Source organism: Cyrtonyx montezumae, unplaced genomic scaffold (genome assembly GCF_038088225.1).
Source record: "Cyrtonyx montezumae isolate F1298 unplaced genomic scaffold, pur_monq_1.0 scaffold_10, whole genome shotgun sequence".
NCBI lineage: Eukaryota > Metazoa > Chordata > Aves > Galliformes > Odontophoridae > Cyrtonyx > Cyrtonyx montezumae.
In genome coordinates this window covers 32,158,410-32,184,802 of record NW_027071826.1, presented here as the reverse complement: position 1 = coordinate 32,184,802, position 26,393 = coordinate 32,158,410, and the positions used below count along the sequence as shown (strand labels likewise).

Genomic DNA, 26,393 nt, shown 5'->3' with positions numbered 1-26,393 from the left:
GTGGAGGTCATAGCAATGCTTATTCAGTCTTAGCAAGAGGAAATTTTGCAGTTTTTGTGCATGTTTGGATGGGGTTCCTGTGTCACTATATCTATAATATGTATTTATGGTTGTTTAAAGACTCGAATAGTTTATGGAATAGATTCTGACATGCTATAGCCAGGAGCCCTGTGGGTTTTCATTATACTATTGATTAAAAAGCCCACTACTACGCAGCAAAGATAAAGGACAGAACTGGGAACTGGGTGGCAATACCTTTTACTCCATACAAATAATTTCACAATTTTTTTTTAAAGGGAGTCTTGGCTTATTTTTTTCCTCAAGATAATCTCTGCTTTTGTTTGAAGAAGGTTATTGATTGGATTGTTAACTTAAATAGTCTGTGGCGGGTGTGACAGAGCACATGGCTGCAATTAATCTTGTGATGCAAAATCCATTATTGAAGAAGCACTAATGAGCCGTTTGCAGGCCTTGGCTGGTCACGGAGTGCCTGGGAGCAGCAGATTGCTGCTGCCCTTTAATGTCAGTTTTGGTCTTTAAGTGTTGCACAGGCAGTGTAAGCAGAAGAAAATGTTAGATTTTTTTTTAGGGCGTTTCCATTTAAATTTTCCTTTCCACTAGCCTGCAATTGTCCTGAGTGCAAGAGTCATGAAATGATGGCTGAAATTCTTTCTGCCCCCACTCCTCAGTTCAGGTGTCCAATGGACTTAGTGTACAATTAAAGCCAGCGGCATGTGAAACGTGGATGTCACCATAAAATATAGTCTTGGTTGCAGAGTTCAGATCCAGATGAGAGTTTTGACATAGATGGGAGAGCATTCAGGGCTGATCTATACTTTAAAATATTGCTTTAAGACAAAGGGATGAGCTGTTGGAGACCAGCTCTCTGCAAATTTTATTGTCTCTGTTGTTTATAGCTATTGCGGCATAGCAAAAGTTTAGGTAGAGAATAGTTATGGTAGATTAGAAACTGTCGATGTTAACATATTGCCTTCTCCTTCAAGAGAACTGCTCCCTGGGTATATTTTAGAGGTCTGTCTATTGACTTCAGTGGCACCATAAATATGTGTTACTTCTTCTGTTAGATGCGCAGAGCTGATACAGACGTGTGAGAGTGATCGGGACTTCTCCCGGGCTGAAGCACTGTCTGAATTATAGCTGAGTTCCTGCTGCAGGCTGCTGCACACCTTAACCATAGGGAATGCAGTTTATCACAAGATTAGCAAAATAGAAGTATTTCTTCATCCTGACCACATAACTGATGAAATTAAGCAAGAAAATCTTTCAAACTCTCTGGCTTTTGCAGTCCCATAGTATCTGTTACTGGAAATGCAATTTTAACCACTCTTTGTGTAAAGCAAAATTGTTCATGAGCTGAACCAACCTTTGTGTTTTTTAAATGGATTCAGATATACCGACAGTAACTTGCTGTATGCAGATATTGGGCTTTCTCCTCATAGTTTTCTGCAGAGGAAATGCCAAGATGTGAAACGAATGGTGTTTACTATTGAAAATCCAAGAAGTCTTGAGAGTGACTTTCCTCTTAGGTTATGAAAAACACTGGGTTTTGAAACAAAGTAAGTGGAAAACAGAGAAATTGAGATGAAGAGAGGGTGGGGAAAAGTATTTTGGGTGTCCTCATTAAGCTTCTGGCATAATTCAAAATAATCTTTCGAGTGTCATTAGGTTTGGGTCATGGTACTACAAGGGATGTTGTTTAATGTGAAAGAGGGTATGACTTGGAGACATTAGATAGAGATGTCCATGGGGCTTTCTTTCTGACTCAGATATATCATGAGCCCCCCAGGGCTAACAATGAGTAGATTATGGCTGTGCAGATGTGACTGTGGGCATCTGTGGGACTCTTTCATCACCACAACATTTGAGGAGAGAGGCCAAAGGTGTAAGTAAGTCTGTTTTTTGTAAGAGATTCCTTCTTTGCTATTAAAAATTTGTCACAGCAGCCCTCACTCCACTATTAATGTTTTCTAAGAGATCCTCAGACCACAAAAGTCCCATTCTTTTAGGCTTGTGATGAGTGCAGTGCTTAAGAAATACAAAAGAAGGATCACTTCAAGGACGGGGCACCGTCAGTACCAGGCACAGCACAGCAAACCTGCAAAGGTATTTTTGAGGAGAGTGAGGAATGGAACAGTCAAAACAGATAACTGGAAGAGAGCAGGAATGACTGTGAAAGGACAGAAATAATGCAGTGAACAGAATCTGACCTTCATTTGAGAAAGGGAGTCTCTGGCTATAGTCTGCAATGAGCAATGTGTGCACGCAGGCAAGTGAGCACGTAAATACATGTATGCAATTAACTTTGATTTATTTCTGTAAGTTTGATTCCATTATTTCTGTTTCTTTTCAAATGTGACTGAAGCTATTTAACTCTCTGATTAATTCACACCCCATATGAGTTGTTTTCTTTGATATACTCCAGCCCTGTACAACCTTTCTTGATGCAGACTTGCTGCCATTGGGATGAATTCCTCCCTGCTTTGTAGTGTGACCCATTTGTTTTCTTCAGTGGCATTGAAATGAGGTTCTGCATTTGCTGTAAATCAGATCTGGAGGATTATTTCCGTGTCACACTGGGTTTTGCTACTTTGCTAGTATCAGAAATTGTACACGATCCCCTCAGCAAGAAAGAGAGTTCCGTCACGGAGTCTCTTTCTGGACAGTTGTGACTTCAGGGTCCCCAGAACTTCAGTTTGGGGGTGTGTAATGTCCTATGTAAATCTCAGTGAAATGTGACTTGTGTTTTTTTGCTGACATTTCAAGGGATCCAAAACGTAGCAATCCTCTTAACTTGTCAGTACACACTTCTTTGTTCAAAGGCTTAGAAGAGTGATATGAGCATATCACTGGTCCTTCCTTCCTTAAATATCTCCTTTAAGTTCAGTTCCCTTAACAACTTTTGTACACACGTCTTTGCTGAATGAGCTTTGTTGTCATATATCTGCCATGTGAATGGAACTGGAGAACCGTAATCCTTATTCCACCATTTTGTGACAGCTTGGGCATATAAAGGCAATGTATTTCCCATGCATTACTGTTAACCAGCAATTCTCAGCAACTGTTTGCTTCGCTAACTAGAAAATATAGATGGTGTTTATTCTTGTGGATGATGTGACGGTGTGACAAAATACCAGTGATAGGTCTGATAATGAAGACAGCACATCGGTGTGCACATCTGTGGTGGCTATGCCTTCCTTTTCTTCTTATCAGAGAAACAGCTCTTTTTTTTTTTTTTTGCCCCTCCACTCTTAAAAAGGGGCACTCAGACTCATGGAGGTGGAAAATATTTTTTTCTACCCTTGGGCTGTTGTCTAAGAACAGTGGATCTGCTAGTGGTGAAAAATACCTGCGCACTTGATGGTGTAAGTTTCTCCAAGAAGCATGTGGTAGTGCCAGGTTTGGTACCTGTATTTCTTGGCTTTCTCTGCCTATAGATGAAGAATTGGAGAGCCCTGTCCCATTTCCCCTGTTACTGACTCTGCACAGTGCACGTGCTTATATATGTGCCAGAGAAGGATACTAAATGCAGGACTTTCCAAGGAGGCAAGCAATAGCTTATTGCAGGTGACTTAGAGACTGCTTCACCTGGATAGGGGTGCTTTGGGAGTGCAGTACTTTATTTCAGCAGCATATTTTTCTTGTTTTGTTTTGCAGAAGGAACACTGATCCTACCTTTGGTTTGTTTGTTTGTTTGTATTTTCCCCTCCAGAAAGCCCAATGCTCACCCTGCTACTGTGATACCGCTGTTTTGCAGAGCTGGAGTCCACACGCATGTAGGGGCGGGGGTTGTGACTCTGGCAGTTTGTCCTTCCCCTCTAGATGTGACTGTTCTGCTAGCTTTCCCTTCTTTATTCCTCCCATTTAGTTCATTGTGGGAGTTGGCTTGGGGTGTTTTCCTTTTGGTTTCTTGTTTTGATCCTGGAAGGTTAGCCGTGCAATTTGGTTTCTTCTGTGCCAACCAACTTTAGTGGCAGAGCTCTTAAAAAAATTGAAAGCTGTATCCCTCCATCTTGTCTTGTTTTTTCTCTATATGCTATTGCTTCCAATTAGGCCACGTTTACAGAACTGCTCCACCCATTTGGACACGAGGAAGGGAAGCTCTGAAATGGAGAATAGCCTCATTTCCACCAGGTCCTTCAGTCCGGTTGAAGCAAAGCTAATTGAAACCGTTGTCCGATTTCTATTGAGATGGATGGGCTCTCTGTGAAATTTGGTTTGTTTCAGATTTCATCCTTTCTGTTGTTTCCTTTCAAAGAAGCAAACCAAAAAACCCAAAACACCAAACCCAAGAAACAAAGCCAAATCCAAACTATTTTTAAGAGCTCTGAATAAAACCGCTTTGCCAATGGGGATTGGGTGGGAATGACTCTGATTTTCTCTTGTGCCCGGCAGCGAAAGGGTTAATGCCTGCTTTTCTCTTTGGTATCTGTTAGTTGCAGCCCATGTTGTGATCAGTCCACGTCCATGTGCGTTTTGCTCCCAAATTAATGCCGGTTAATTGACAATACGTAAGCGAGCCTTAACAATGACCGTTGTTTCCGATCTTCCTCAGGGCACCCGACCTGCCTGCAGTTCACCACAAACATGACTGAGGCTGTTAAAACCTATCAGTGGCAGTGCATTGAGTGCAAATCCTGCAGCCTTTGTGGCACCTCTGAGAATGATGTGAGTTGATTTACCTTTTCACGCCAATAAGTGTCACTGCAAGCTGCTGTCATGTCCGCCTTGAGAAGCATGTGGCAGTGATGTGGGTCCTGGCTTTTCTGCTGCTTTCACACATCTCCTAGGGCAGCCCACTCCTAGGAGCAGAGCTGGCCTCTTCCCAGTGATCTGTTCAGCTGCTTATCACTGCTCAAGTTATCATGGGTATTATGTAGGGCTGCGTGAGACGTCGATATGCTTACTCAATAGAAACTAGCATTGTTGCAGGGAGTTGCAAAAGAGTAGTATCTCCAATATTGTAATCAGGAGTAGATCTAAATGGATGATAACTCCAGAGATGGCAGGTGTGTTTTTTCTCTCTCTGGTTTTACTTTCTTGGTTCAATTTAAAAAAATAATTATAATACTTGGGAATGGAAACATTTGGGTGGGAATGGATGAGCCTCTATTCACCTGACTACCTATTCCAGGGATTTCCAAATGAGTCTGCAGCTGAACAGCATCCTTTCTGTGGGTTGTTATTTTTTTCTTCTGATGCTAAGGGTCCTTGGTAGTCAGTGAGAATCTTGGAGAATTGACAGTGGCTGTAGAACTTCAGAGGCAGTAGTTCAGACTACATTCCCTATAGCAAAATGAACGTGAAGCCTGAGAGTTCATTTTGCTTTAGTGGTAAATGAGGAAATCTGAGAGTAAGGATGCTGTGTTAAGAGTCAGAAGGTACTTCTGAGAAGGTTTTTTCTCTTTATGTAAGTGAAAGAGCTGCAGGCCATGTGTTAGGATCACATTGTTCCCATCTACTTCACAAAGCATTTGCTACTCAGCTGAGTTTTGGATGACTGGCTAAGTCCAAGCTTTCGGTGAGAAAGGTTTCCCCTGAAAGGATAACATCCAGAGCTTGGCCATACTGGAACCCAGCAGAGTGGGAATGCCAGTCCTGTTCTCTCAGTGCAGCGTATCACTGACCTAACAGCCTTTGGTCCTATAACAGTGAGGCTGCCTTGGAGAGGAAGCCCTCTGGCCCTCAGGAAGAATTTACAATTAGAAGTGCAACTGCTTTTGTGGTGAGTAGGGCTCTTTGCAGCCTCTCAGGAATGTGGTTGTTGATCTCAGGCCCACAAATGTGGTGGCTTTTACATCCCCAGTGATCTCCAGGTCTCTGTGTTGCAGCTCTGTGTTCCTACCTGAGCACTGCTGGTTACCATGCTTATGTCTTCATCTTGGCAAGAGACTAATTTACATCGTTTTCTCTCTCTCTTCTCCTCTCCTTCTCTCCCTTTTCCCCTCTGTCCCTCCAACAACCCTGCCTCAGGACCAGCTGCTCTTCTGTGATGACTGTGACCGTGGCTATCACATGTATTGCTTGAATCCACCGGTCTTTGAGCCCCCAGAAGGTAACATATGTCAGAAGTCTACTTTGAAAATCACAATGAAGTCCTTGTGTAAAAGAGGTTCAGAGAGTTGGCCAGGATCATGCAGGGTTAAGGAAGCAAAGGAAAAGCAAGCAGCACTGGGAAGAAGGCAAATGAGTAGACTTTGAGGGCAAGTGTGATCTGAGATGTCCTCTGCAATGTTGTCTGATCTCTCCTTCCTCTTCCACACACGGCCCTTTTGCAGGTTATGGGTACCTTTGGTTGTCCCAGATGGCACTGGACACCTCAGTTCAGGCAGCTGGGTTGAGCTCCTGTGAACAGTGACTAGATTTCCGAGAAGTCAAGGTCCCAGAGAGAAAATGCCAGATGAGAAAGTCCTCTCTGGAACAGTTAAATCTGTTGTCATGAGACTGCATTGAGAGAAAAAACCTTCATTCTCTGACCTGTCTGTGCCTTGAAAGGGTGAGGGTCTATATTACATCCAGTGTGCAGTTATGTCCTCTGAGGAGAATGCAGTCTGAATTTACAAGTACTGGTTATAGTTTGCCATTTGGTTTTGGAACAGAAGGATTAGTCCCTTGACATTACCAATTCTCTGACTTAAATCTGCAGAGAGCTGTAGAAATGGAGAAGGAGACATCCGAGTGCAATGGCTGTAGTTTACATGAGGGATGAGACAAGAATAATTACAATCAATCTTAGCAAGCTAAATATTTGTAACTTTGACAAATAGGAGGCTAAGTAGGGGAGAATTTTGAAATGGTGCTAAAGATGAGGTAAAGGCTGCTGTTTGACTGGGAAGTGGTGTGTTGGATGTGTCAAAATATGAAACTCCTGTAATCAGAAATCCACATCCCAGCTGTGTTGTAATTTGTGTAGAGAGCCTACATGCATGCCATCATGGGCAACAGAGCCAGCTCCAGACACATACAGGCAATTCCAGTGTCAGAAATAGTTGATATCCTATTCAAGGCAATCTTGGCATAAACTCTGAGTATCTGGATTTGGTGTCATAAGAAGGATTTCTTCATTTGCAGGGAGTTGGAGTTGTCATTTGTGCCGGGAGCTGCTCAGAGAGAGAGCATCAGCTTTTGGCTTCCAGGCCTGAGGAGCTCCAGCAATCAAGAAACACTTTGCTCCTGTTGTCATACCAGCACACAATTCCCATCCAGAACACAAAGACACAACCCACATCAAAACGAATGGACACTCAAGTACAGGAAGAGGTATCTGTGGTATTCACTGTCGCTGATGCAGAACCTCCTGGGCTCTACTAGAAGGATCACATACTTTCCTGATGCTCCGGATGAAATCTCTTCACTGCTATGCATGGTTACTGCTTAGCATTATGGGCTCACATGCGTTATAGAAGGGGGAGGGTTGTTATATCGACATGGAGAAGTCAATTTTGTGTGTCCTTGTGCTTTCTATTTAGTTTTCTTCTGAAGGAGAAATAGTAAGAAGTCTCCCAAGGATTTGTTGGTGAGTGCTTTGGTGGGAAGCAGCACCAGTTGCTACTGCTCAAAGGCTTGCCTGGAAGTCTCTTTACTGCAACTGCTCTGTATTGTTAGGGTGGCTTTGTGTTGCATTAGTTGAATACTTCTCATGTTGTGAACAATGTGTTGTCACTGAGAGAAGCACTGATCAAAATTTTGGGGGAGTGACACTTTCTCTCTTGGATCAAATGCTTTGATTTGGCAGATCTTCAGACATCTGTTTAGTATTTCTGAAGGAAGAGCACTGCCAGTATGAACATACACAGATGCTGAAGTGCTGCGTTAGGTATTTTTGGATATTCAGGCACACTGTCCCACTCCAGTGCTATCACGCAGTTCAGATTCATCATTTTATTTTTACTGGAAAAAAAAAAATTGTGAGTGATTCTGGATGTAACTGACTTGCTGTCCAGCTCAGAAAACAAAACGAAAGAAAACTGTCATTTTAAGGTGATCGTAGAAAACAGAGGTTCCAGTTTTCTAAGCAATCTAAAGTTGAAAATAGGAACAACATTGGCATAGGTCACATGAAGCACTTTTGATGATTTTGTTTTTCAAATTTCTAAATGAAAATATTTTGCAATTGGAAGCTGAGCTTTTATTTTGGGAATTGCCTGATCAGAACTTCCAGTGTTTCCAGAATGGTACTTCTTTTTATCAAAATAGTTATTAATTTTCAAATCATTTTGCCCCCTAATTCTGTGTAGCTGCATTTTTGGTAGAAGCCTTCTCAAGCTCAAGTGAAAGGAATCATTTACTTGAAATGAACATGAAAAAAAAGATTTTCATAGTTACTTTAAAATTTAAATAGGAATAGTTGTACTTTGTGCAAACAAACCTCTGCATGTGAAATGGAGAACCGTTCAGCAAGAGCATCCATTGAAAAAATATTTTCACGGTTAAGTCCCTTTGATTAACTGAAGACATCACTAGGAGGACAAGTGAGTACATTGAAACGTTTGTACCAGGTGCATCTTTTAAGGTTAAAAACACACAACTCCCCAAACAACCATGTAGCCCAGAATGATCATTTTCTTGGGTGCGATTTACATTTCCTTCTATGCATAGATTTAAGTGGGATTAAGGTATAAATTGATGAGAGTCCCAAGCAACATGTGTCTTGAGTTGCCTGTACAAGTAGGTAAGAACACTGAAGGTTATATTTGGGATATTTATTATTCTTGAAACTTTGAAACTTTTCTGCAAAATGAAATGTCCTGAAAGGACGCTGTGAAAAAGTAGCAATGAACTAATTTTTCCTTTTTCTCCTGCTAATTACACTTAGTTAGAATGAACTATACTGACCTAACGCACTTTTCCTCATTATTTAGATAGTTTGTTCACCTTTAGTGTTTTGTTCAGCTTACAGTAGTCGTGCCAGCTGTTGGATTCTCCCATGTGCTCTCTCAATGTTGTCTTGGTTTGCAGTGGGAGTACTTTAACCTGTTAGAAAAGGGGTTTAGGAAGTATTTATCCTAGTTGTATTGGACCAAATTCCTCCAGGAGGGGCCGCAATGGCCACCTGTGACACTCAGTCAATACTTTAACTTTCTGTGTGACAGTCTGAGGTAAACCAAGAGCCTGTGTGAGGTGTCTGGTATTTCCCTGGACAAAGCTGTAGAAAAAATGTCAAACAAAGCTTCCTCTCAGTTCAAGGAACAGCCCGCCCTTGTGGTCCCATTCTCACTGCTGAGCTGCTGTCACCCAGAGGCTTCTGGTGTTCTAGTTGGTGCTCAGGTACCTGGGCTTAGTGGGGTCCATTATAGTGAGTCGTTGCTTTCGCATTTGCTGGTGTTTGTGTTCACCTTGAGATGAAAGTAGAAAAATACATACTGCTTCAGCCCTATGTTTAGGCATAAGGCAGAGGCTTTGTATCTAAGCACCTGGTAGTCCTTTGAGTGCTGTCAGTGGGAGCAACTGGTGCAGAAAGTCAGTGGTCTGTCCCTGAGATGGAGACACTGACTGACAAGCTGTGTTTCTCATGCACACCTGCTCTCCTGTTTTGCCATTTTGATCCATACCATGGACCATTTTTTTTCTTCCACACCACAGTGTGTGCTATCTTTCATGTTGGTAAATATTTCTCAGTGGCATTGCTGAAATTTCAGCACTAACGAGGTATGACGGAAGGATGGATTGCTAGATCTTCAGCAGCAAAATACTGTCAGAGCTCAGTGAAAGAGGGAACTTATCCTTGGTGATGTCTTCAGCTCCACGCTGTAACAAAGCTGGGCAGGTAACTCTTAGCAGCAAATGAGATGTCAGCTGTCCCATGCTGAGGACATCCTCCAGCTGCAAGCTCCCTACTTCTTGAGCTTCCTCCTAGAAAAGAGGCTGGTACATTCCCCCCAGGGACATTGTTACCATCCGTTCAGAATTGCACATCTTGGTGCACTTCAGAAACACTAATCAAGTTCCCAAGAGTTTGATGCTGTACCTGCTTTACCAAGTTGTGGGGAGTTGCAGTTCAGAACCTCACAGAACCACTACCCTGCCATCAGAGTACCACTGGGACACTCTTCTTATATGACCATTGGGGTGAACTGCTTTGGCAAAACCAGGCACATCCTGAACTAGCATGTGACTGATGTGGTGTGGGCAGCAAGCAGTCTGAGGACCCTGGCTCCATGAGCTTCTCTTTCTTTCTGAGGCAGGACATGCAACACTGCCCACGGAGCAAATGCCTGTTGTTGAAAGTGGCAGTGTGTGGCAGGTGCTTCATGGGCAGGTGGTTCCCTGTCACCTTTATAAAATGAACCACTTCATTAGGTAAATATTTGTGGTGCAGTGGGCAGGGCAGCAAGGGGACATTTCACCTGAGCCAAGTGAGCAGGGAAAGCTGCTCGACAAAGGCATGTTGGGTTTCCTTTTAAACAGGGAATCTGAACTGAGAAAAAATTCGAGGTGCTGAGCTCCTTATCCACTCTGGAGACAGCTGGAATTTCTTTTTTGCTTGTTTGGTTTTTAACCGGTGATGGACTTGGTAGTTTGTCCCTGTACCTGCTCTCCTGTATGGTGGGATTCACACTTCGTGTGAGAACTTGTTGCCAGCCCTTAAGGTGATCACACACTGATGTGTTTTGAAGATCTCTGTGTAGGCAAGGCAAGCTGTGTATTAGGACAAATTAGGACAGACAGTGGTAGATTCTGCATCCCTCGAAGTCTTCAAATCAAGACTGGGACTGTTCCCAAGAGACATATTTTAATTAAAAACAATTTTAGTTAAACACAGGAATGTCAGACTGAAGGTTTGTGCTGTAGAGGAAGCTAAACTAGATGATGTAATTGTTTTTCGTGTTCTTATTAAAAAAACAGGTGTTTACTGGTCAAAGGGATGTATTCAAATAAAGCTGTCTCTGGATAACAGGCTTAGAATACATTAGTTTAGCATATTCATAAAATCCTTCTCATTTTAACCCATTTTGGATGACCTAAAAAAGGTCACTTTCAGAAAATCACCTTTATAGATGCAGTAAATATTGCATTACATGCCCACAATGGCAGCTGCACTGGTGCCAGCTACCTCAGGCTTTTCCAGGGAATGAACAATTCAGGCTGCATTGTGTGAAACTGTCGCTTGGTTCTGGCTTTCCTCCATAGCTATGTGTGCAGAACTGCCCGGTGTGTGCCATGGTGGCTGGGGAGAGGAGCTGCTGTGGAGCTGCAGTGATGGCTCTGAAGCCAGGAAGCAGAGAAACGGTCCCTATCTTTGGATTGGATCTGCACCACCTGAATTAAAGCATACCTTAGGCCAGTCACTGAGCTAGGAAAGCCACTGTTTACTGTGTTCTGAAGCTGACGTTACTCTAAATAACTTTGAAGCTCTTTTTCCTCACCTTTCTTTAAAAGAGGATCAGTAAATTCTGCCCCAAAGGAAGAGCCTCCCACACTGCTCTGTGCTGTGGGGCTGCTGCATGTTCCACACACCCATACGTGTGGTCTGCCAGGGGTTGCTGGGGAGGGAGGAGAACATGGGGGCAGAAGGGAACATTAGTTAAGCTTGTCACTGCTGGAGGGGTCGTATGCATTGTGCATAAGGAAATTCCAGGTAGAGCTGAGCATGATTCTTCTGTGTAGCATAAAAATATTTTTAAAAATTTGCTTTTAAGGGAACCACAGTTAGTTATTCACATATCCAAGTGTAATCTAGCATATCATTTCATACACAAGAAAAAAAGGGAGGAAATATCATAAAAATGGAAACTGTTTCAGAATTAACGTGACCAGCAGGAAGGGCTGTCAGCAGTGTAAACCTGGTGTCTGTAGGTGGAATTGAGAAGTGCGGGGCTTCTTTCCATGTGGAAAAGGGTTTGCAGCTCCCCTCCGTCTGCACCGCTGGAGAGGTTGGGGAGTCCCACCTTCACCCACATCAAAGCACTCGGTGGAATGTCTACAGGAATGGTGAACAGCAGCCACTCTGCAGGGGCAGGGAGGGGAGGGACCTGGTGGGCTTTACTCCTTTCTTTCATAAATGTCAGTGAGAACATCAGGTGTTTTGCTGTTGAGGACTCAAGCCAATAGCTTATTAATGTTTGCAATATATTTCTGCCACGCTGGGTGAAAATGCAAAGTATTATTACAGCATTCACCTGTGTGTTTAGAATAAACATTGTTACTGTTATTTTGAAATGAGGAAACTACAGTTTCCAGATCAGCTTACCCCCTGTGCATGCATAAAGTTAACAATAAAGCCCTTCATGCTGATTTTTCAGGTACTGATATTTTTTCAGACAATAGATTTCAGTTCCACAGTGCATCAGGAAACATTCCCTCACTCCCCGTTTCTCAGGAGCCAGGGTAAGGGAAGGGCAGTATTGAGTCTTCATATTCATTTCATAGTCATCTCCTCTCCACATCTTGAAGGAAACGCCTGGTTGGCTGGGACAGAGCTCCTCTCTTTGGCATCCTGGAATGGTCTTTGCTACCATCTGTCGCACCTGTGTGTGAGATATCCCAGTCTGGGGTTTTGTCCCCTTGGAAAGGACTCTTCCTGCTGTTGCTGTATCAATCTTCCAAAGTGCAAATTCTCATCAAAGAACCATGTGCTTACAATCTTGAAAATCAGGATAAGGATTTCCTTAAATTCCTCAGGATTTTGAAAGGATGCATGCCAGAAAGGCAGATTACCACCATCACCATCGCAAGAACAGTGCTGGAGCTCGTGTGTTGGGTCACAGCCCAGGTGCCAGGTAAGGGCTGCATTTTGATGTCCACTCTGTACTGGCTGCACAGATTTTGCCAGCAACCTTAACTGGGAAGTAGCTGATCAAAATCAGAGTAAAAGATGTGGATGTTGTGCCCAATATACCCTTCCTTCCTACACTTCTTAGGAATATAACATAAGGGAAGTGCCCCTGCATCCTTTAGGGAAAACTATAATAAGTGCATGAGGAATTTCCATGTTCTCTCCTTTGACCTTCATTATGGAATGTCCTTCATTGTACATCCTAGTATTTTTCTTCTTCTAAATATATTCCTGAATTTCAGAGAAAGTGTGTACCAAAGCTGATCTGAAGGGTCTAGAGCGACTCAGAAACAGAGAGAAGTTCAGGCTAAACCACCAACTTTCACCTCTCCCTTTAGAAGTGTTCAGGAAACCCTTGATCAATGCAGGGAATCAAACTCACATGCTGACTGAATCCCAGTTCTGCATTAAGGTCACACAATCATTCTTTTAGAGTCTTTTGTAGTCATAAAATGTTCTTTAAAAATGCAGGAAGAAATGTTCCATTTTTACCTTGATGGCATTGCCTTTTTGTGCAGCAGCAGAGATCAACAACCCTCCCTCCAGTTTACTCTGCCTTTCTTCCAGCAATGTAGCCTGGGTCAGCAGTAATGGGGACAGGTCCAGGAATAATCTGTCTCATTGAATTTCGGATGTGAGAGAGGCTCAAAATCATTCAAGTAAATTGTCATCTGCACTGATAGTCAGATCACCTAAGAATCAGAAGTTTCTGTACAAGTTAAACTATTACTTCACCTGTTCCTTATCTGCCATTTCAAACACTTTTTTTTTCTTTTGGTTTGCTATAAGTGGTTGTAAAGAAAAACATCAACAAAAAGTTGGTGAATTGGGATCTTTGCTGCTGAACTTCAAGTTGACAGTGGAACACCATTGTCCCCATTAATCATAAGGGGGGAAAGGAGGAGGATAAATCTGTGACATCCTAATGCATCTCTCAGACATAATTATATTATCAGCTGTTTAATGCACTTTTGAAACACACAAGAAATGATCTTAAAGTAGTGGCAACCACATGAATTCATTGGTAGAGCCTTGATGTGTGATGTGATAGTATTTAATTTTAATTAGGAGATTTTAAGTTGTACATATATATATATATATATATATTTGTGTCCCATACTTAAGTTGTTTACCATAAATATGGCTCACCTACCAGGAATTGATCCAGAGTCCTATAATAGGTGTTACTGACCTTGAAAGAGAAGAAGGAAGAGGGAGAAATGGCAAAGATGTGTCAGCATTTTAAGAAAATAAGGCAAAAATTTCCCCTTACAATATAAATCACTGTCATATTTTGACCATGATTTATTGACACATGAAAAAGTACAAATTCACTAAAAGACAGACCAACTTCTCAGCTGCTCTCAGTCAACATTCTTTGACTGCCTACAGCCTGGCCAGGTGCCTTCAGAAGGTTCAGCCTGAGTACTATGAGTCTTTATTCTTTATTTAAAAATGTGTCGTTTTTACTAGTTGAGTACACCCAGCACATGCAAGAAAATAGGTGTTTCAGCCCCAGATGAGTCTGGTCCATTTACTACTGGTTCTGGTTCAGTCTGGTTCTGGTGATGCCATGTCACATACTTCAAAGCAAAATGTGATGTCTCAGTAGACGTTATGCAGCAGTCAGCAACCAGCCTAAATTTCTCCCTGACTTCATGGAGTCTGGACTTGATTGTTCAGTTTCCAGTGTACTACATTTTGATTTTCTGTAAACAACTCCTTCCTACAGTAACAATGTTCTACTACATCAGATCCCACTTCACTCAGCTCTCAGCTTACCTCCCAGCCCCATTTCTAATCTGTTCCAGCTTTTTTGATCTCTCTCTCTCTCTCCTCACGTGGAAATCTTCTCTAGCCTGCGCTGTTAGCATCTGTCCTTGGAGTCGGTCCTCTTCAGCTCCGTTTGCTCTGAGGCAGAAGGGGAGTTAGCATGACTGGGACATGCCACGGATTTACCAAAGGGGGACATGACTTCCTAAGCATGACTTCCCTCCCGGCTGTACATCCTGGCACTGTCCTTGCTTTTAGCCACTCGATGAGCGGTCCCTTAGCACCTTTTTGGCCACTGCAGGTCTGGAGGGAGCTTGTTTGGCAGCCGTGGGAGCCACGTGGCCTCGCTGCCAGCACACGTGCCTGCCTTCCCTGCTGCTCCAGCTGGGGACACGGTCAGACTGCCGGCGCATGAGATCACATCCAGCACGGCTACTCCCTGGAAGCCAAAGTGTTGCTTAGTAACCCACTCATGGAAGTACCAGAAGCATTTTTCAATCTGTCACGTCGGTGAAAAACACTGGCTTCTTGATTTAGAGGCATTCTGCTGTGTGTAGCAGGGCTGTGCTCCATTACCTTGCATCCAGCACTATCTGCAAAGACAGAACAAACCTCCCCAACATGGAGGGGCTGGGAGGAAAAAGCCACAGAAAGGATTTGCCCAGCATTGCGTGTGAAGCCTTTAGTCAGTTCTCCTGACATCCAGACCTCGTCTTAACTCCTTTCCTGTGGGAGATATTCCCTCCTTATGGAAGTGCACTCCAGGGTCCTATAGCAATTGGCCAAACAGGACCCTGCAGCACCTTCATCTATTATGAGACATTACTGCAATAAAACATGGTGTGTCATACAGAAACTGGATGAGGTATTGCAATATTTATGTTGTAAGCCTCAGTGTCATGGACAATTGCTACAGAATAATGTATGTCTTTTTTTAATGTGGTGGAGCCATAGCAGCTTCACAAGAGCACACAGAGCACAGGCCATCTGGGATTACATGGTTTCCTCAGTTATTTTCAAATTATTGTGTTACCGAGAATTAAATGAAAAACATCCTCTTATTTAAAAATAGGCTGTTAAGGGCTCTTATGTTACTTCCCTTATTTTATGGTTAATTAAATTTGGGGGCAAAACATCCAAGAACTGTGTTCTGACTCGAGAGACTTGCTCCATTATCTGGCACTGGTTGTTCTTTAAGAATGGCTTCAAGAAATAACAGGAGGGTTTGTTTTTATTTTTTATTTATTTTTGGTACTTTATTGATTTTTGCTATCAAATATCCTCAGGAAAAAGGTATCTATAGAATGTCTAGCTTTGAGCTCTGGTGTCCAGCTGGGCTCTTCCCATCCTGCTTCTTGTCACAATGAGTGGAGTCGTGGTCTGTATCAGTCTGACCCATTTCTATCTGTGTCCCTGAAAGTCCTCTGCAAAAACTGAAGGTGTTTTAGGTTACTGGAGGCTCAGAGTGACCTGAAGATCGGGTTGTCTGACAAGTGTTCCTGAGAGACTCTTTCAGTCTTCAGGGATTCTCTTACCCATGATGATTCTCAGTACTGTAGTGATGAAATCATCAAGGTTTGTTTCCTGTGCAAATCCCGTTCGGCAAAGGGTCACTGACACACACAGCAGCTGTGGTTTAAAACTTAATGCAGTACGAAGATGAAAAAAGTCCTGCAATGTGAGAAGATCCCAATTTGATTTCTGAAGAATTTCTGAGGAAGTAAGTACTTTCCTATTGTTCTTCCTAGTCTAATAGTTAAGTTTGGCTATGGGATGCAATCTTTTTCCATTTTTGGTTTACATGTAATTTAAGAAATAAATACACAAAGTGGTCAAAAAATATTCCTGATGGCTGGTGTGTCACCAGTGTGAGAGCGATTGAATACCCTGGGGGTCCTAGCACAGAAATGTCTGTCTCGCACAAATGTTCAGAAAGAACTGGCTTCTCTGGGCGGCAGGGAGTGATTTTAGCAGGGGAGACAAAGGCTGTGGAAGGAGGCCTTATTTACATTTTAATTCTTAGAGCTGGTGGTGCCAGCTCAGAATTGATGGAAATCTTGCCCTCGTGATGCTGTGCTCCGTGGAGGGACAATTCAGAGAAGCACTAAGTATACAATGCATTGTTTGTTTGAGAAGTAGCAGGGTATCTGTTTCCCGTCTTCTAATACCTTGACCTTGGAGTTTGTAATTAAATAGTGTTGTATAACCAGCTAGCCACTGAAGCAAAAGAGCTGTTGTTATAAAGTGAGTGGGCGAGGGAAGAGCATGCAGACTGGGTAACTTCTAGGCAAGATTGAGAGAGCACAATGATTCCCTGCAGTCACAGCCCCTCTTTCTTCTGCACGATCTGCGAGATAAAATGGTTTGAGCTGAGAGATGTTTTAGAGCACCTGAGTTATTTGGCTGCAAAGCGGGAGCTGTTCTATTAACGTCCATTCCTGCTGTTTAGTTTTTGAGGCTTTTATCCATTAGTATACTCAAAGCCTTCTTTTAAATATTGGAAATACTCTAGGTTATCTCTGTCTCACCTAACCGGGATCTGCTTTCTCTTAAGGAAGGAGTGAGGTGGAGGCTGGAACCTGCTCTGCCTCTGGCTGTACATACCCCTACACATACGTGACACACGTGTACGTTGAGTGACTGCATCACAGTGACTTTTGTAACCCGTCGGCTGTGGTGTCAAGATAACATGGCTGGAGAGAACTAGGAACACTTCACTCATTGTGAATAAATCAGTCAGTGAAAAGGCAGTACAGCTGAGGAAGTTTTCTTACTTTGAGTTGCCATCATGTCTTCCACGATATGCCATCTCTGTGTCCCCTGAATAGATGTTTGTCCTTTTTGCAGCAGAAAGGAAATGGACTTAGGTGTCTGATCCAAGCTGGAGTCACTGGCGTTCAGACTTTTTGTAATGTGCTGATGAATTGAGAAGCCAGCCTTGACAAGGGCTTGCCAACTTCCATAGCTTCCCACCAGAATAATCTAATACCGGTCAGTGAATAGATGGGAGGGGTTCTGGGATGCTGCTGACTGAAGTGTGCCATTGAAGTATTGGTCTTCAGGGCAATAGTGACAAGGAGATTTTATATCAATGCTCGTGAGAAAAATCTGGCAGTCTCAGATGAAGCTGGTTGTCCTGTTTGTCACACAGTAAGTACAGATGCAAGCTAGAATGACTGAGTGAGAAATAAGGCTTTCTGTCCGACAAATACTCTGGATATCACTCTTGCTTCAGATAAAAAAAGCTGCCTGTGACTGATGCCGGGGTGGCAAGGAGGTGGGCTCATAGGGCTGGAGTGACATCACTATAGAACATTTATCATGATGTCTTCGATCATGTAAATGTATAAGAATAGGATAAAAATGCTTTTCATTTCTTTCAAATTACTTTTCAGCTAAGTACACTACCTCCAGGTCACCCATTCTTACCCCACTGAGGCCTAATAGGGGTTTACGCTACGCTACTTGGTATTCATTTTTGGTGGCCACAGGCTAAGGTTACAGGTTTAGGAACCAGTGCATAATCATAAGGACAGCTTCTTGTGTTTTCTCTTTCCCTCTGTTGTAAAGTGTGAACCTTTCTTTTGAAATCTGAAGTGACTGTATTGTTAAAATGTGTGTATGTAGAGATTTGTTTTGATATGGCTTGTGTGGAGGACCTTTGCTCCTTTTATCTCACACTCTGTTTTCTTAAGTGCTTGATAGCTTTGCAAGCCTTTAGTGAGGGAGGAAGAGGTAGTGGGGTGGGCTCTTACTTTTCAGTCTTGATGCTTTTTGAGGGAGATTTTGCGCAGCTTTGCCCAGAACGACTGAGAATCCAGGGTGCTCTCAATTATTCTTAAGCTGTCCTGATCTGATTTCTTCCAGCAGAAACAGATCAGTTTTAGAAACCCTCAGAAAAAATAAGTTGCTCAGTGCCATAAGCCAGCACTGACCAAGGAGGTCCACTGGTTTGTCATGCACAGAGATGTGCGTGGTGTTTCTCCCTGGCCTGAAGGTGCCTATCTGAGCACAGAGTCCCACCCTTCACTCGTACAACTGATGATGGACCGTGGCTTACGATGTTGCACCTGCCAAGGATCAGCCCTTCTGTGCTTTGGCGGTTAGGAAGTCAGTGAGGGAAATCCTATGGGTGCTGGAGAGGAGAGGGCAACATATGCAGGAACCTCTCAGCTTTGCAGGATTTCTTTGGTATTCATACACATTTGCAAGAATGTATTCCAAGCATCTTGTACTGTTATTAGTAACTTGTACTGTAGTTTGTTAGCCGTGGTGACTACCTACATAACTAATATTCTGTTGAAGTTTAGAAATAGTGTAAGCGATTGCAGAAAACAGGAGTTTAGAACTTGTATGTACTTTTTTTTTTTTTTTATATTAAAGCACTTCAATTAAAAGTTCAAGGAAAAACGTTCCTGTACCCTTTGTTGCGCGTTCAAATAGATGTGTGAAAGAGAAGGGAGAGAGCTCTTTCTGAGATCTTCCCTTCTTGCTTTGCTGCAAATGAGATGGCCCAACCCTGCAGAGGGGCTCTGCGTGTTGAAGTTTATTCAGCAAAGGAGATGTCTGTCACCTAGTCCGGTATCTGTGATGGACTAGTGCAGTGCCTGAGGGTGAAGGCCAGGCTGGGCAAGCCCCAAGTGTCAGAGGGAATGCCGAGCCATTGCTAAGTGGTGATTCACCGAGTAAGGAGCTACAAAAGGGCTGGCAAATGAGGGGAGTTAATGAATGAGTCCGCTGTAAAGTATGTTAATGTAAAAGGAGGAAAAGCGTTTGCTTTCCAGAGTTGTTTCAGGGGTACGGGGAAGCTGTGGGGTCAGGGCAGTGGAAGAGCGGCTTCAGAGAATGGCTGTGCACAGCTCACTGCCTCCCAGAAATTATTTGTCTTTCCCCCTTATGAAATGTGTGTATCCAAATAGTCATCTGGATCACATTGCTGTGGGATTGGAGGGCACAAACAGATCTCTGCAGTGGCTTGTGATGTGGTGATCTCAGCCCAGTTCTTAGTAGCCAGATGCCCATAATACGAAAACAACCATCAAAACTGTCTTTTTTGCTGGCACTGTTTAATCAAAGGAACAATGGGGGAGAATGGCAGTCCTATTCCTACAAAGAGCCCTTCAATGTCAAATTTGCCATACAGTAGAGTAGCATTCACCTCTGTGGCAGAGACCACAGCCACTCCAGAGAGGAACAAAAGCTCTCAGACAGCACGCAATTAATCCAGCATCTATTAAACCAAGCACGGGTAATTTTGAAGGAACGCACCAGATTTCTGCTTTACATTATTCTAAGCACTATTTTTTTTAACTCTACATGGTACACACGACTCAAAGTAAGAAACAGGAGCCCGTGCTTCTGGCAGCTGTTTTCTTCTGAGTCGCTGTTTTACCTCCCCAGCATCTCATAATCTTGAGACAAAAGCCAAGTAAAGCGCAGCAAAGGAAGAACGTTAAAATGCTGATGACTTTCCTGCTGCCCACAGCCATGAGCAGGTGCCCAGTGCAGAGCAAACAATTAGTTCCATGACCAAGGGCACTAATGAAAGCTGGCTTCCTATGGATTTATGACAACACGTTGCCTTGGTGCCAGAGACTTGAAGAGTTAGAGTTTGCTAATATCTTGAATCCAGATGAGGATTTTATCAGCAATTGGCTCTGGAATGGCTTAATGAACTCTGAAGCAGTGATACACACACACACATACACACACACAAAGATGTATTGCACAGCTAAGTTTAGTGAAATTTCAAAGATAGTGTAGAGAAACTGGTCAAAGCAAATGTGTATTGCCTGCTAAGCCCTAAAAATGGGGCTAGTGCTGTTTGTACTGTGCTGTCTGTCTACACTTAAGTGCAACTGTTTTGAATAGCAGTGTAATTAATTGCCACTATAATGATATTTCCAATAAAAGACATGGAGTAGTTGCAGAGGTGAAGAATAAATGTGTAAATAAACAATATATTTTCACAAAGGAGGAAAATGTCACAGACAGATTTTCTTTTAAACGTATTTAGAAGTCATTTGGGAAAAGAGGACAAAGAGTGAGGTGAGAAGTTTGCTGAGAATGAAAAACTGTTCTGGGCAGTCAAAACAGGAGTTGGTTGTGAAGGGCTGCAAAAGTTTGTCCTGCTAATGAATGACTGGGTAGTAAAATGACAAATGAAATCTACTGTTGATAAATGCACAGTAATGCTTCTGGGGAAAAAAAAACCCACCCTAATTATACATGCATAATGAGGGGCTCTAGATCAGTCATCACTGCACAGGAAAACGATCTCAGCAGCATCGCTAATTCTGAGAAAATGACAGGTCAAATCTGAGCAGGTGTCAAAATAGCAAGTAAAATGTTAGGAATTCCTGGGTGGGGAGAAAGAAATGGAGAAAACAGAAAATACTGTTAGGTCCCTGCATAAATCTAGGCGGTGGTCCTGGTCTAGGAAGTGCCTGCAGCACTGGTTCCTCCTCCGTGGCCCTGCCCTCTCATCCGCATAGTGCAGCACATATGGATCCAAAAAGCCTTTATGAGAGCTAAGAGAAGCACAGGGGACAAGCAGGAATCCTTGGAGCTAAGGGACAGCTTCAGTATTAGGAGAAAATATGCCACGGGACTCCTGGCAGGATGTGATTTGGCAAAGCAGGAGAGGCAGGTCTGAGGAGCCAGCCACCACAACCAGCTGCATGGCCGTGTCCAGGAGCACCAGGCTGAGTGCACACAGCCCGGCTGTGAGGTATGTGCTCTGTACTCACCTTCCTTCCCATGTTTTTCTTTGCCTCTGAGATCCTTTTAGAGGTTATGGTTAGGGACAGTGAATCCCAATGACATGTGGTGTTAACTCTGGTTCTTACCTCTTATACTGACAGAATTATTGCCATCCCTGGGTATTTTTCCTGTCTCTTTATTTAGTGCGTATACTGGGGGAGGAAGATCTTCTCAACACTTTCACCGTTCTTGATCTCAAGTGATGCTGTGACTGCTTATTTAATATGGCAAAGCTGATAAAGGGTTATCAAATGGCTTGTGGTCAAAGCTTTCAGCATTATTCTGGCACAAAAACTGTGATAGGGTCAAACTCAGCAAACCACAGCTAAATTCAGGGGGTGGAAACCACGTAAGCCAAGGGTGAAACTCACATCCCCTTGTGTGGGGCTGGGTTTATCACTACGTGTAGGAGTTTCCTGGGAAGTTATGAGGGTGATGGCAAAGACTGAAGCAGACCTTTCACAACAGTAAAAATTGATTTAATGGCTTTATATTTTGTGCTCCCAAAAGGCCCTAGTGTGACCATGTGTTTTGATAGTGCAATAGCTCGCAGCTTTGCCGTCTCTGCTTCAGTAATTTATTTGTGCTCTCACCTTATTCCTGGGAAACAGGAATCCTCAGGGAGGGAAGCAGCCTCCTCCCCGGGGCTGCCTGCCTGGTGCTGAGCAGCAGAGAGCCCTGTCAGTCTCACCGAGGAGCTACAGAGAGCAGAAGAACCTCCCCGGCAGCCTGACCTTGGCAAGGAGACCGGGGACTCGACATTTGCGACAGGCAGCAGCTCCCTTTAATAAATATTTCACGGCAGAGAGCTGCAGACTTGGGGAGAAAATGGAGGGCAAGGTTCAGCCAGTGACGCAAGGTGATGTGACCGGACCTTGTCTGGTGGGGCTGGAGGCCACCTAATTGGCATTCCTGCGCCATGCTTGTGGAGAGCATTCTCGAGTCCTTTGGGAACACAAAAATAATTAAAAGGCCCCTCAGCACACAGTGTTGCTAATGGGCTATTGCCTGCCATGTGATGTTTTTGTGCTCAATTAGAGCTGAGCAACACAGACTGCTAAAAATTCACGTCTCCTTCTGAGAGACACCTGGGTGGACCAAGTCTCCTCTTTGGATGCACAACGGCCCTCCTTGCACATCATTGCAAGGTGTTTGCGATAAGGAACTGAAGGATGAAGCAACAGCGAAGCTTCATGTGGGAAATTACACACTGCTTTGTTTGCTGCTTGGCAGCGTGAGCTCCAGCACAGACAGCCTGAGCTTTCAGCTCGGAGCAGCCATCCCAGCGTGCCCCCGGCACTGCTGCCGTGACCTTGGACTGCAGAATGACTGTGCATATGGCGTGAAGCAGAGGGCCTGGACCTCTTCCAGGCGAGCGCTCGCCCGCGCATGGCACGTCTGTGCGGCTGCTGGCTGCTCCTGGCATGGTGCGTGCTCAGCCAGCGCCAGCTGCGGCCGCCTGGCACAGAGCCTCCACAGACCCCCTCCCTCGCCCCCGGCCTTGTGCTCCAACAGACCCTGTACGAGGTGATGCCGAGACCTATCAACACCTTCCATGCTTTCTCAAGAGGGATCTGGGCACCTAAAGACAGTTTATCTCCACAGTCTCAGCTGTGCCTTCTGCCCAGGCCCTCTCCTGTTTGACAGTTGTCCTGTGCCAGCTTGGTGCCCAGTGCCTGCTCTCCCACAGCCCTGATGCGCTGTGCGAGACATCGGTGGTGCTTCATTTGGACCCAAACAATTTGTCTCTGAGGTACAGTTGGTTGAGTATTCATGGGCTAAACTTTAGGTAATTAGCATTGTTAATGTTCTCCGTGTGATATTACAGCTGTGGGCCTCATTAAAACATCCTCTTGGGAGAAGCCAGGCAAAGAGTCAGGTGTCAGCCCTGCTTCGCATGGAAAAGTCTGCCTGCTATTCGTGAGTGCTGTTTGTTCAAACACAGGACAGGAGGGCCCCAGGTCACCATCCTGCAGCACGGCCACTAACAAAGCTGATCATCCTACCCTGCCTCCATTCTCTGTGCAAGGAGTGGGAGAGGTGAGCACATGGCAGCCGTTACCACTCCAGGCAGTGCCCCCAGCGAGAGAGGCCCGGAGGAGTCTGCATAACTCAGGCAGTGAGAGCTTCAAGGATGGGCTCTGCATTCGCTCTTTTTGTGACCTTTCTGAGTCCTTCTCCCCAGGCCGGCAGCAGCTGGTCAGGCAATTATTTATGAATGAGAGTGGAGCTTTTCCAGCTGAAGGTGGTTGCTGTGGGCAGATGTCAATGCAATACATGGGCACATCCCAGCTGTTTGCAGGCTCTGAGCTCTGGCAGAGATGTATGTTAGCAGATACAGACACACGTGATTGCCATCCTCTGAAACCAACGGCTTCAGGTTCTGGGTAAGTTTTCCCAGCAACTGTTTTTTGTTGTTGTTTGTTTGTTTTCTGCTATTTTTTGGGGTGTTCTGTCAGGTTGCTCAGACGGCTGACATCTCTTCCTTCCTTTTCACGTTAGCTAGTTACATGTCCTCCCTTTCCACAGATCTTTTTGCTGGTGGAAGCAGTAGGTACGCAGCTGGAAAAGCAGAGGGATGGAGAGACCCCATGGAGGTATTGGGTTCCTGGTGTGGAGCTGAGGGCCTGGCTGGGAATGAGGAGTGGTAATGGGTGAATGGGAGGAAGCCAAGTATGATGGGAAGTGGGAGAGAAGAGGATGCAGAATGGGGATGGAAGATTCCCTGACTGCAGGGAGATGATTTTATAGAGAGATGCTGCTTTGTATTATGCAAATAACATGCACCCACTGTGCAATGTCTTCTTGGTTTTGATGTGGTGGTAGAGGGGCATTGGCTGCTCCCCGGGCTGCTGCTACAGCCAGTGCTGAAGCAAGCAATGTCCTTCTCAGAGCTCGGCGGACAGTATCAGCTGTCAACACCCAAACTCAGATGCAAACAGAGCCACCTTGCTATGTCTGTGGAGTTAAAAAGGAAAAATATCAGAAAGGAGGAAAGCCGACTTTGTCTGGTGAAGAACTGGAGCCAGAAGTCTTGCCTTCTAACGTGTCATTTTCAGGTTGCTGTAGCAAGGCAGAGTAAAATAGAAGGTCTCTATCTCTGGAATCAAATATAGCGATAGTTGATGGCCATCTGTCTGTCTTAACAGTGTTATTTAATAACTTCTGTTGCACTTCCTTCCTGTTTTTAGCTCAGCTTCCTAAGGAAAGAAGAGCAAGTGCAGTCATGAAATCATCTGCTTCCTACTAATGCTTTCTAAACTCCTTGGTCATTTTGGCCAACTACAATAAAACCATATGGTTGTTAAGTTCTTACAATTTTTATGAAAACACATGACGAGCAGAGTGGGGAGATGGAATAAGAAATGTCTCGTTAGTCCCTTCTGAATGAAAGGACACAGCATGACATTACACCATATTAAACACTAGGGAACGAGAGAGAAAGATTATGATTGCCCCAGCTGAATGGAAATTTGCAATCAGAGCCTGCGACTCAAAGGCATTGGAGAATCCCAGTAAGCAATAGAAAGCCATAGAAAAAACGCTCCATTTCATCCGCTGTTCATGGCACATCATCTCTCATGCTATGGTTGAAGGATAAAAATGTCTTTTGGAAATTTCACGGAGGACAGCGTGAGGCCAAGAGCACAGGAGGGTAAGTGTAATTACCTTGGTCAGCTACTCTGGTAAGCGCTCAGCTGATTCAGATTGGAGTACCTCCATTAAATCTGCAGTTTTGCACCTGCCAAAAAATCTGAGCCATCAAATTTGTGCTCAGAAAAATGTTTATCTCTTCTTTAACTTTTTCGGTCCCCAGAGAAGGGAGGAAGCTGATCTGAGAATTATTTTCCTATTAAGGTGCTGCTAATAAAAGCGTAAGGCATTGGTAGTGTTACCTGTACCAGGCCATTCCTTGTGCTTTTGGGAACTTTTTACTGCAGCTAAAACCACGGATCATTTCTGTCATCCTGGAACTTCTTGGTGATGGGAGGAGTCTCATGCAGAGGGAGCTCAGTGGGACCAGTTTTCTCTTGGCCACTCCAGATATCCACAGTCCATTCCTGAAGCCTCCGGTGTTTCCAGCGGTGGTCTGTGCCACGCCAGGACCTCTTATACAGACCTCTTATACCTGCAGCAGCAACCAAGGACAGAAGTAAGAGTGGGAATCATGTAAGGAAAGCAATTTTGTTTCAGGAGAAATCAGAGTAGGGTTTTATATGATGGTAGAGACCAGAACAGTGCAATATTAACAACTGACAACTTCACTAATAACTCTGACTTTGGAAAATTGCTGGGCACAGGGTTTTTATGCAGTATAACTGTAGCTCTCCTGTGTTTCCTTTGCTGTGAACTTGTGTAGAAGGAAAGCAGAATAATAACTCTCCAGCAGATGAGCATTTCCACATACTGGAGATCAGCAGTGGCACCAATGAGGTGCGCAGATCCTTCCAGGTGCCGATGTTCCCACAGGGCTCAGCAGAGCCTGCATCCAAATTATCCTGGAGAGAAGTGGCACTTCTGCAGAGCAGCACCATGGATGCACTGGGACCTGGTCAAGGGGGTCTTGTGGCTCACCGCTTGCTGGTCGTGCCCCCATCCTCCAGTTATCTGCCCAATGGACTTGTGTGTGCATCCTATCCTGATGCTGTGCTGCACGTGAGTTTCTGTGTGCATCTGTGTATCTGTTTTGAGGCTGGTATGTTCATCTGATGATACATATTTAAATACTGTAAATAATTGACATGCAATGAGGAAATGTACTTTATCAAATGAAGTGAGACCAGGCTAAGCCCAGCATCAATTCATATTCATATGCTGTGCATTTCCTCCCTGTTTAATCTGTGTTTTAAAGGAACCTGTCCCTACTGGGAATTCCACTGCCAGCCCTCCTCGGCCTCATTTTGTGCATAGTATGCCTTCAAAACTAATCCATCCTCAAAGCCAGAGGCTCGTGTCAGCTTCATTTTGAGAGTGAGCATTTAATTTCTGCTTTCTCTGTCCCTTCAAAAACCCAACGTTTAAGCTAACAACAAGGGAGCTGCAAGGAGGGAGTAGAGAAATAGCA

General features: G+C 44.1%; 1 protein-coding gene across 2 annotated transcripts in view; it reads left to right on the top strand.

The window, feature by feature from the left end:
- Nucleotides 1–7,431, top strand: part of DPF3 (double PHD fingers 3) — a 154,204-nt gene extending 146,773 nt beyond the window's left edge. For both annotated transcript variants that reach the window (XM_065754753.1, XM_065754752.1), the window contains 3 exons: nucleotides 4,574–4,686; nucleotides 5,992–6,073; nucleotides 7,090–7,431. In XM_065754753.1, the coding sequence (XP_065610825.1) occupies nucleotides 4,574–4,686; nucleotides 5,992–6,073; nucleotides 7,090–7,160 (266 nt within the window). In that variant the 3' untranslated portion in view covers nucleotides 7,161–7,431. The remainder of the gene's footprint in view (nucleotides 1–4,573; nucleotides 4,687–5,991; nucleotides 6,074–7,089) is intronic.
- The last annotated feature ends 18,962 nt before the right edge of the window (nucleotides 7,432–26,393 follow it).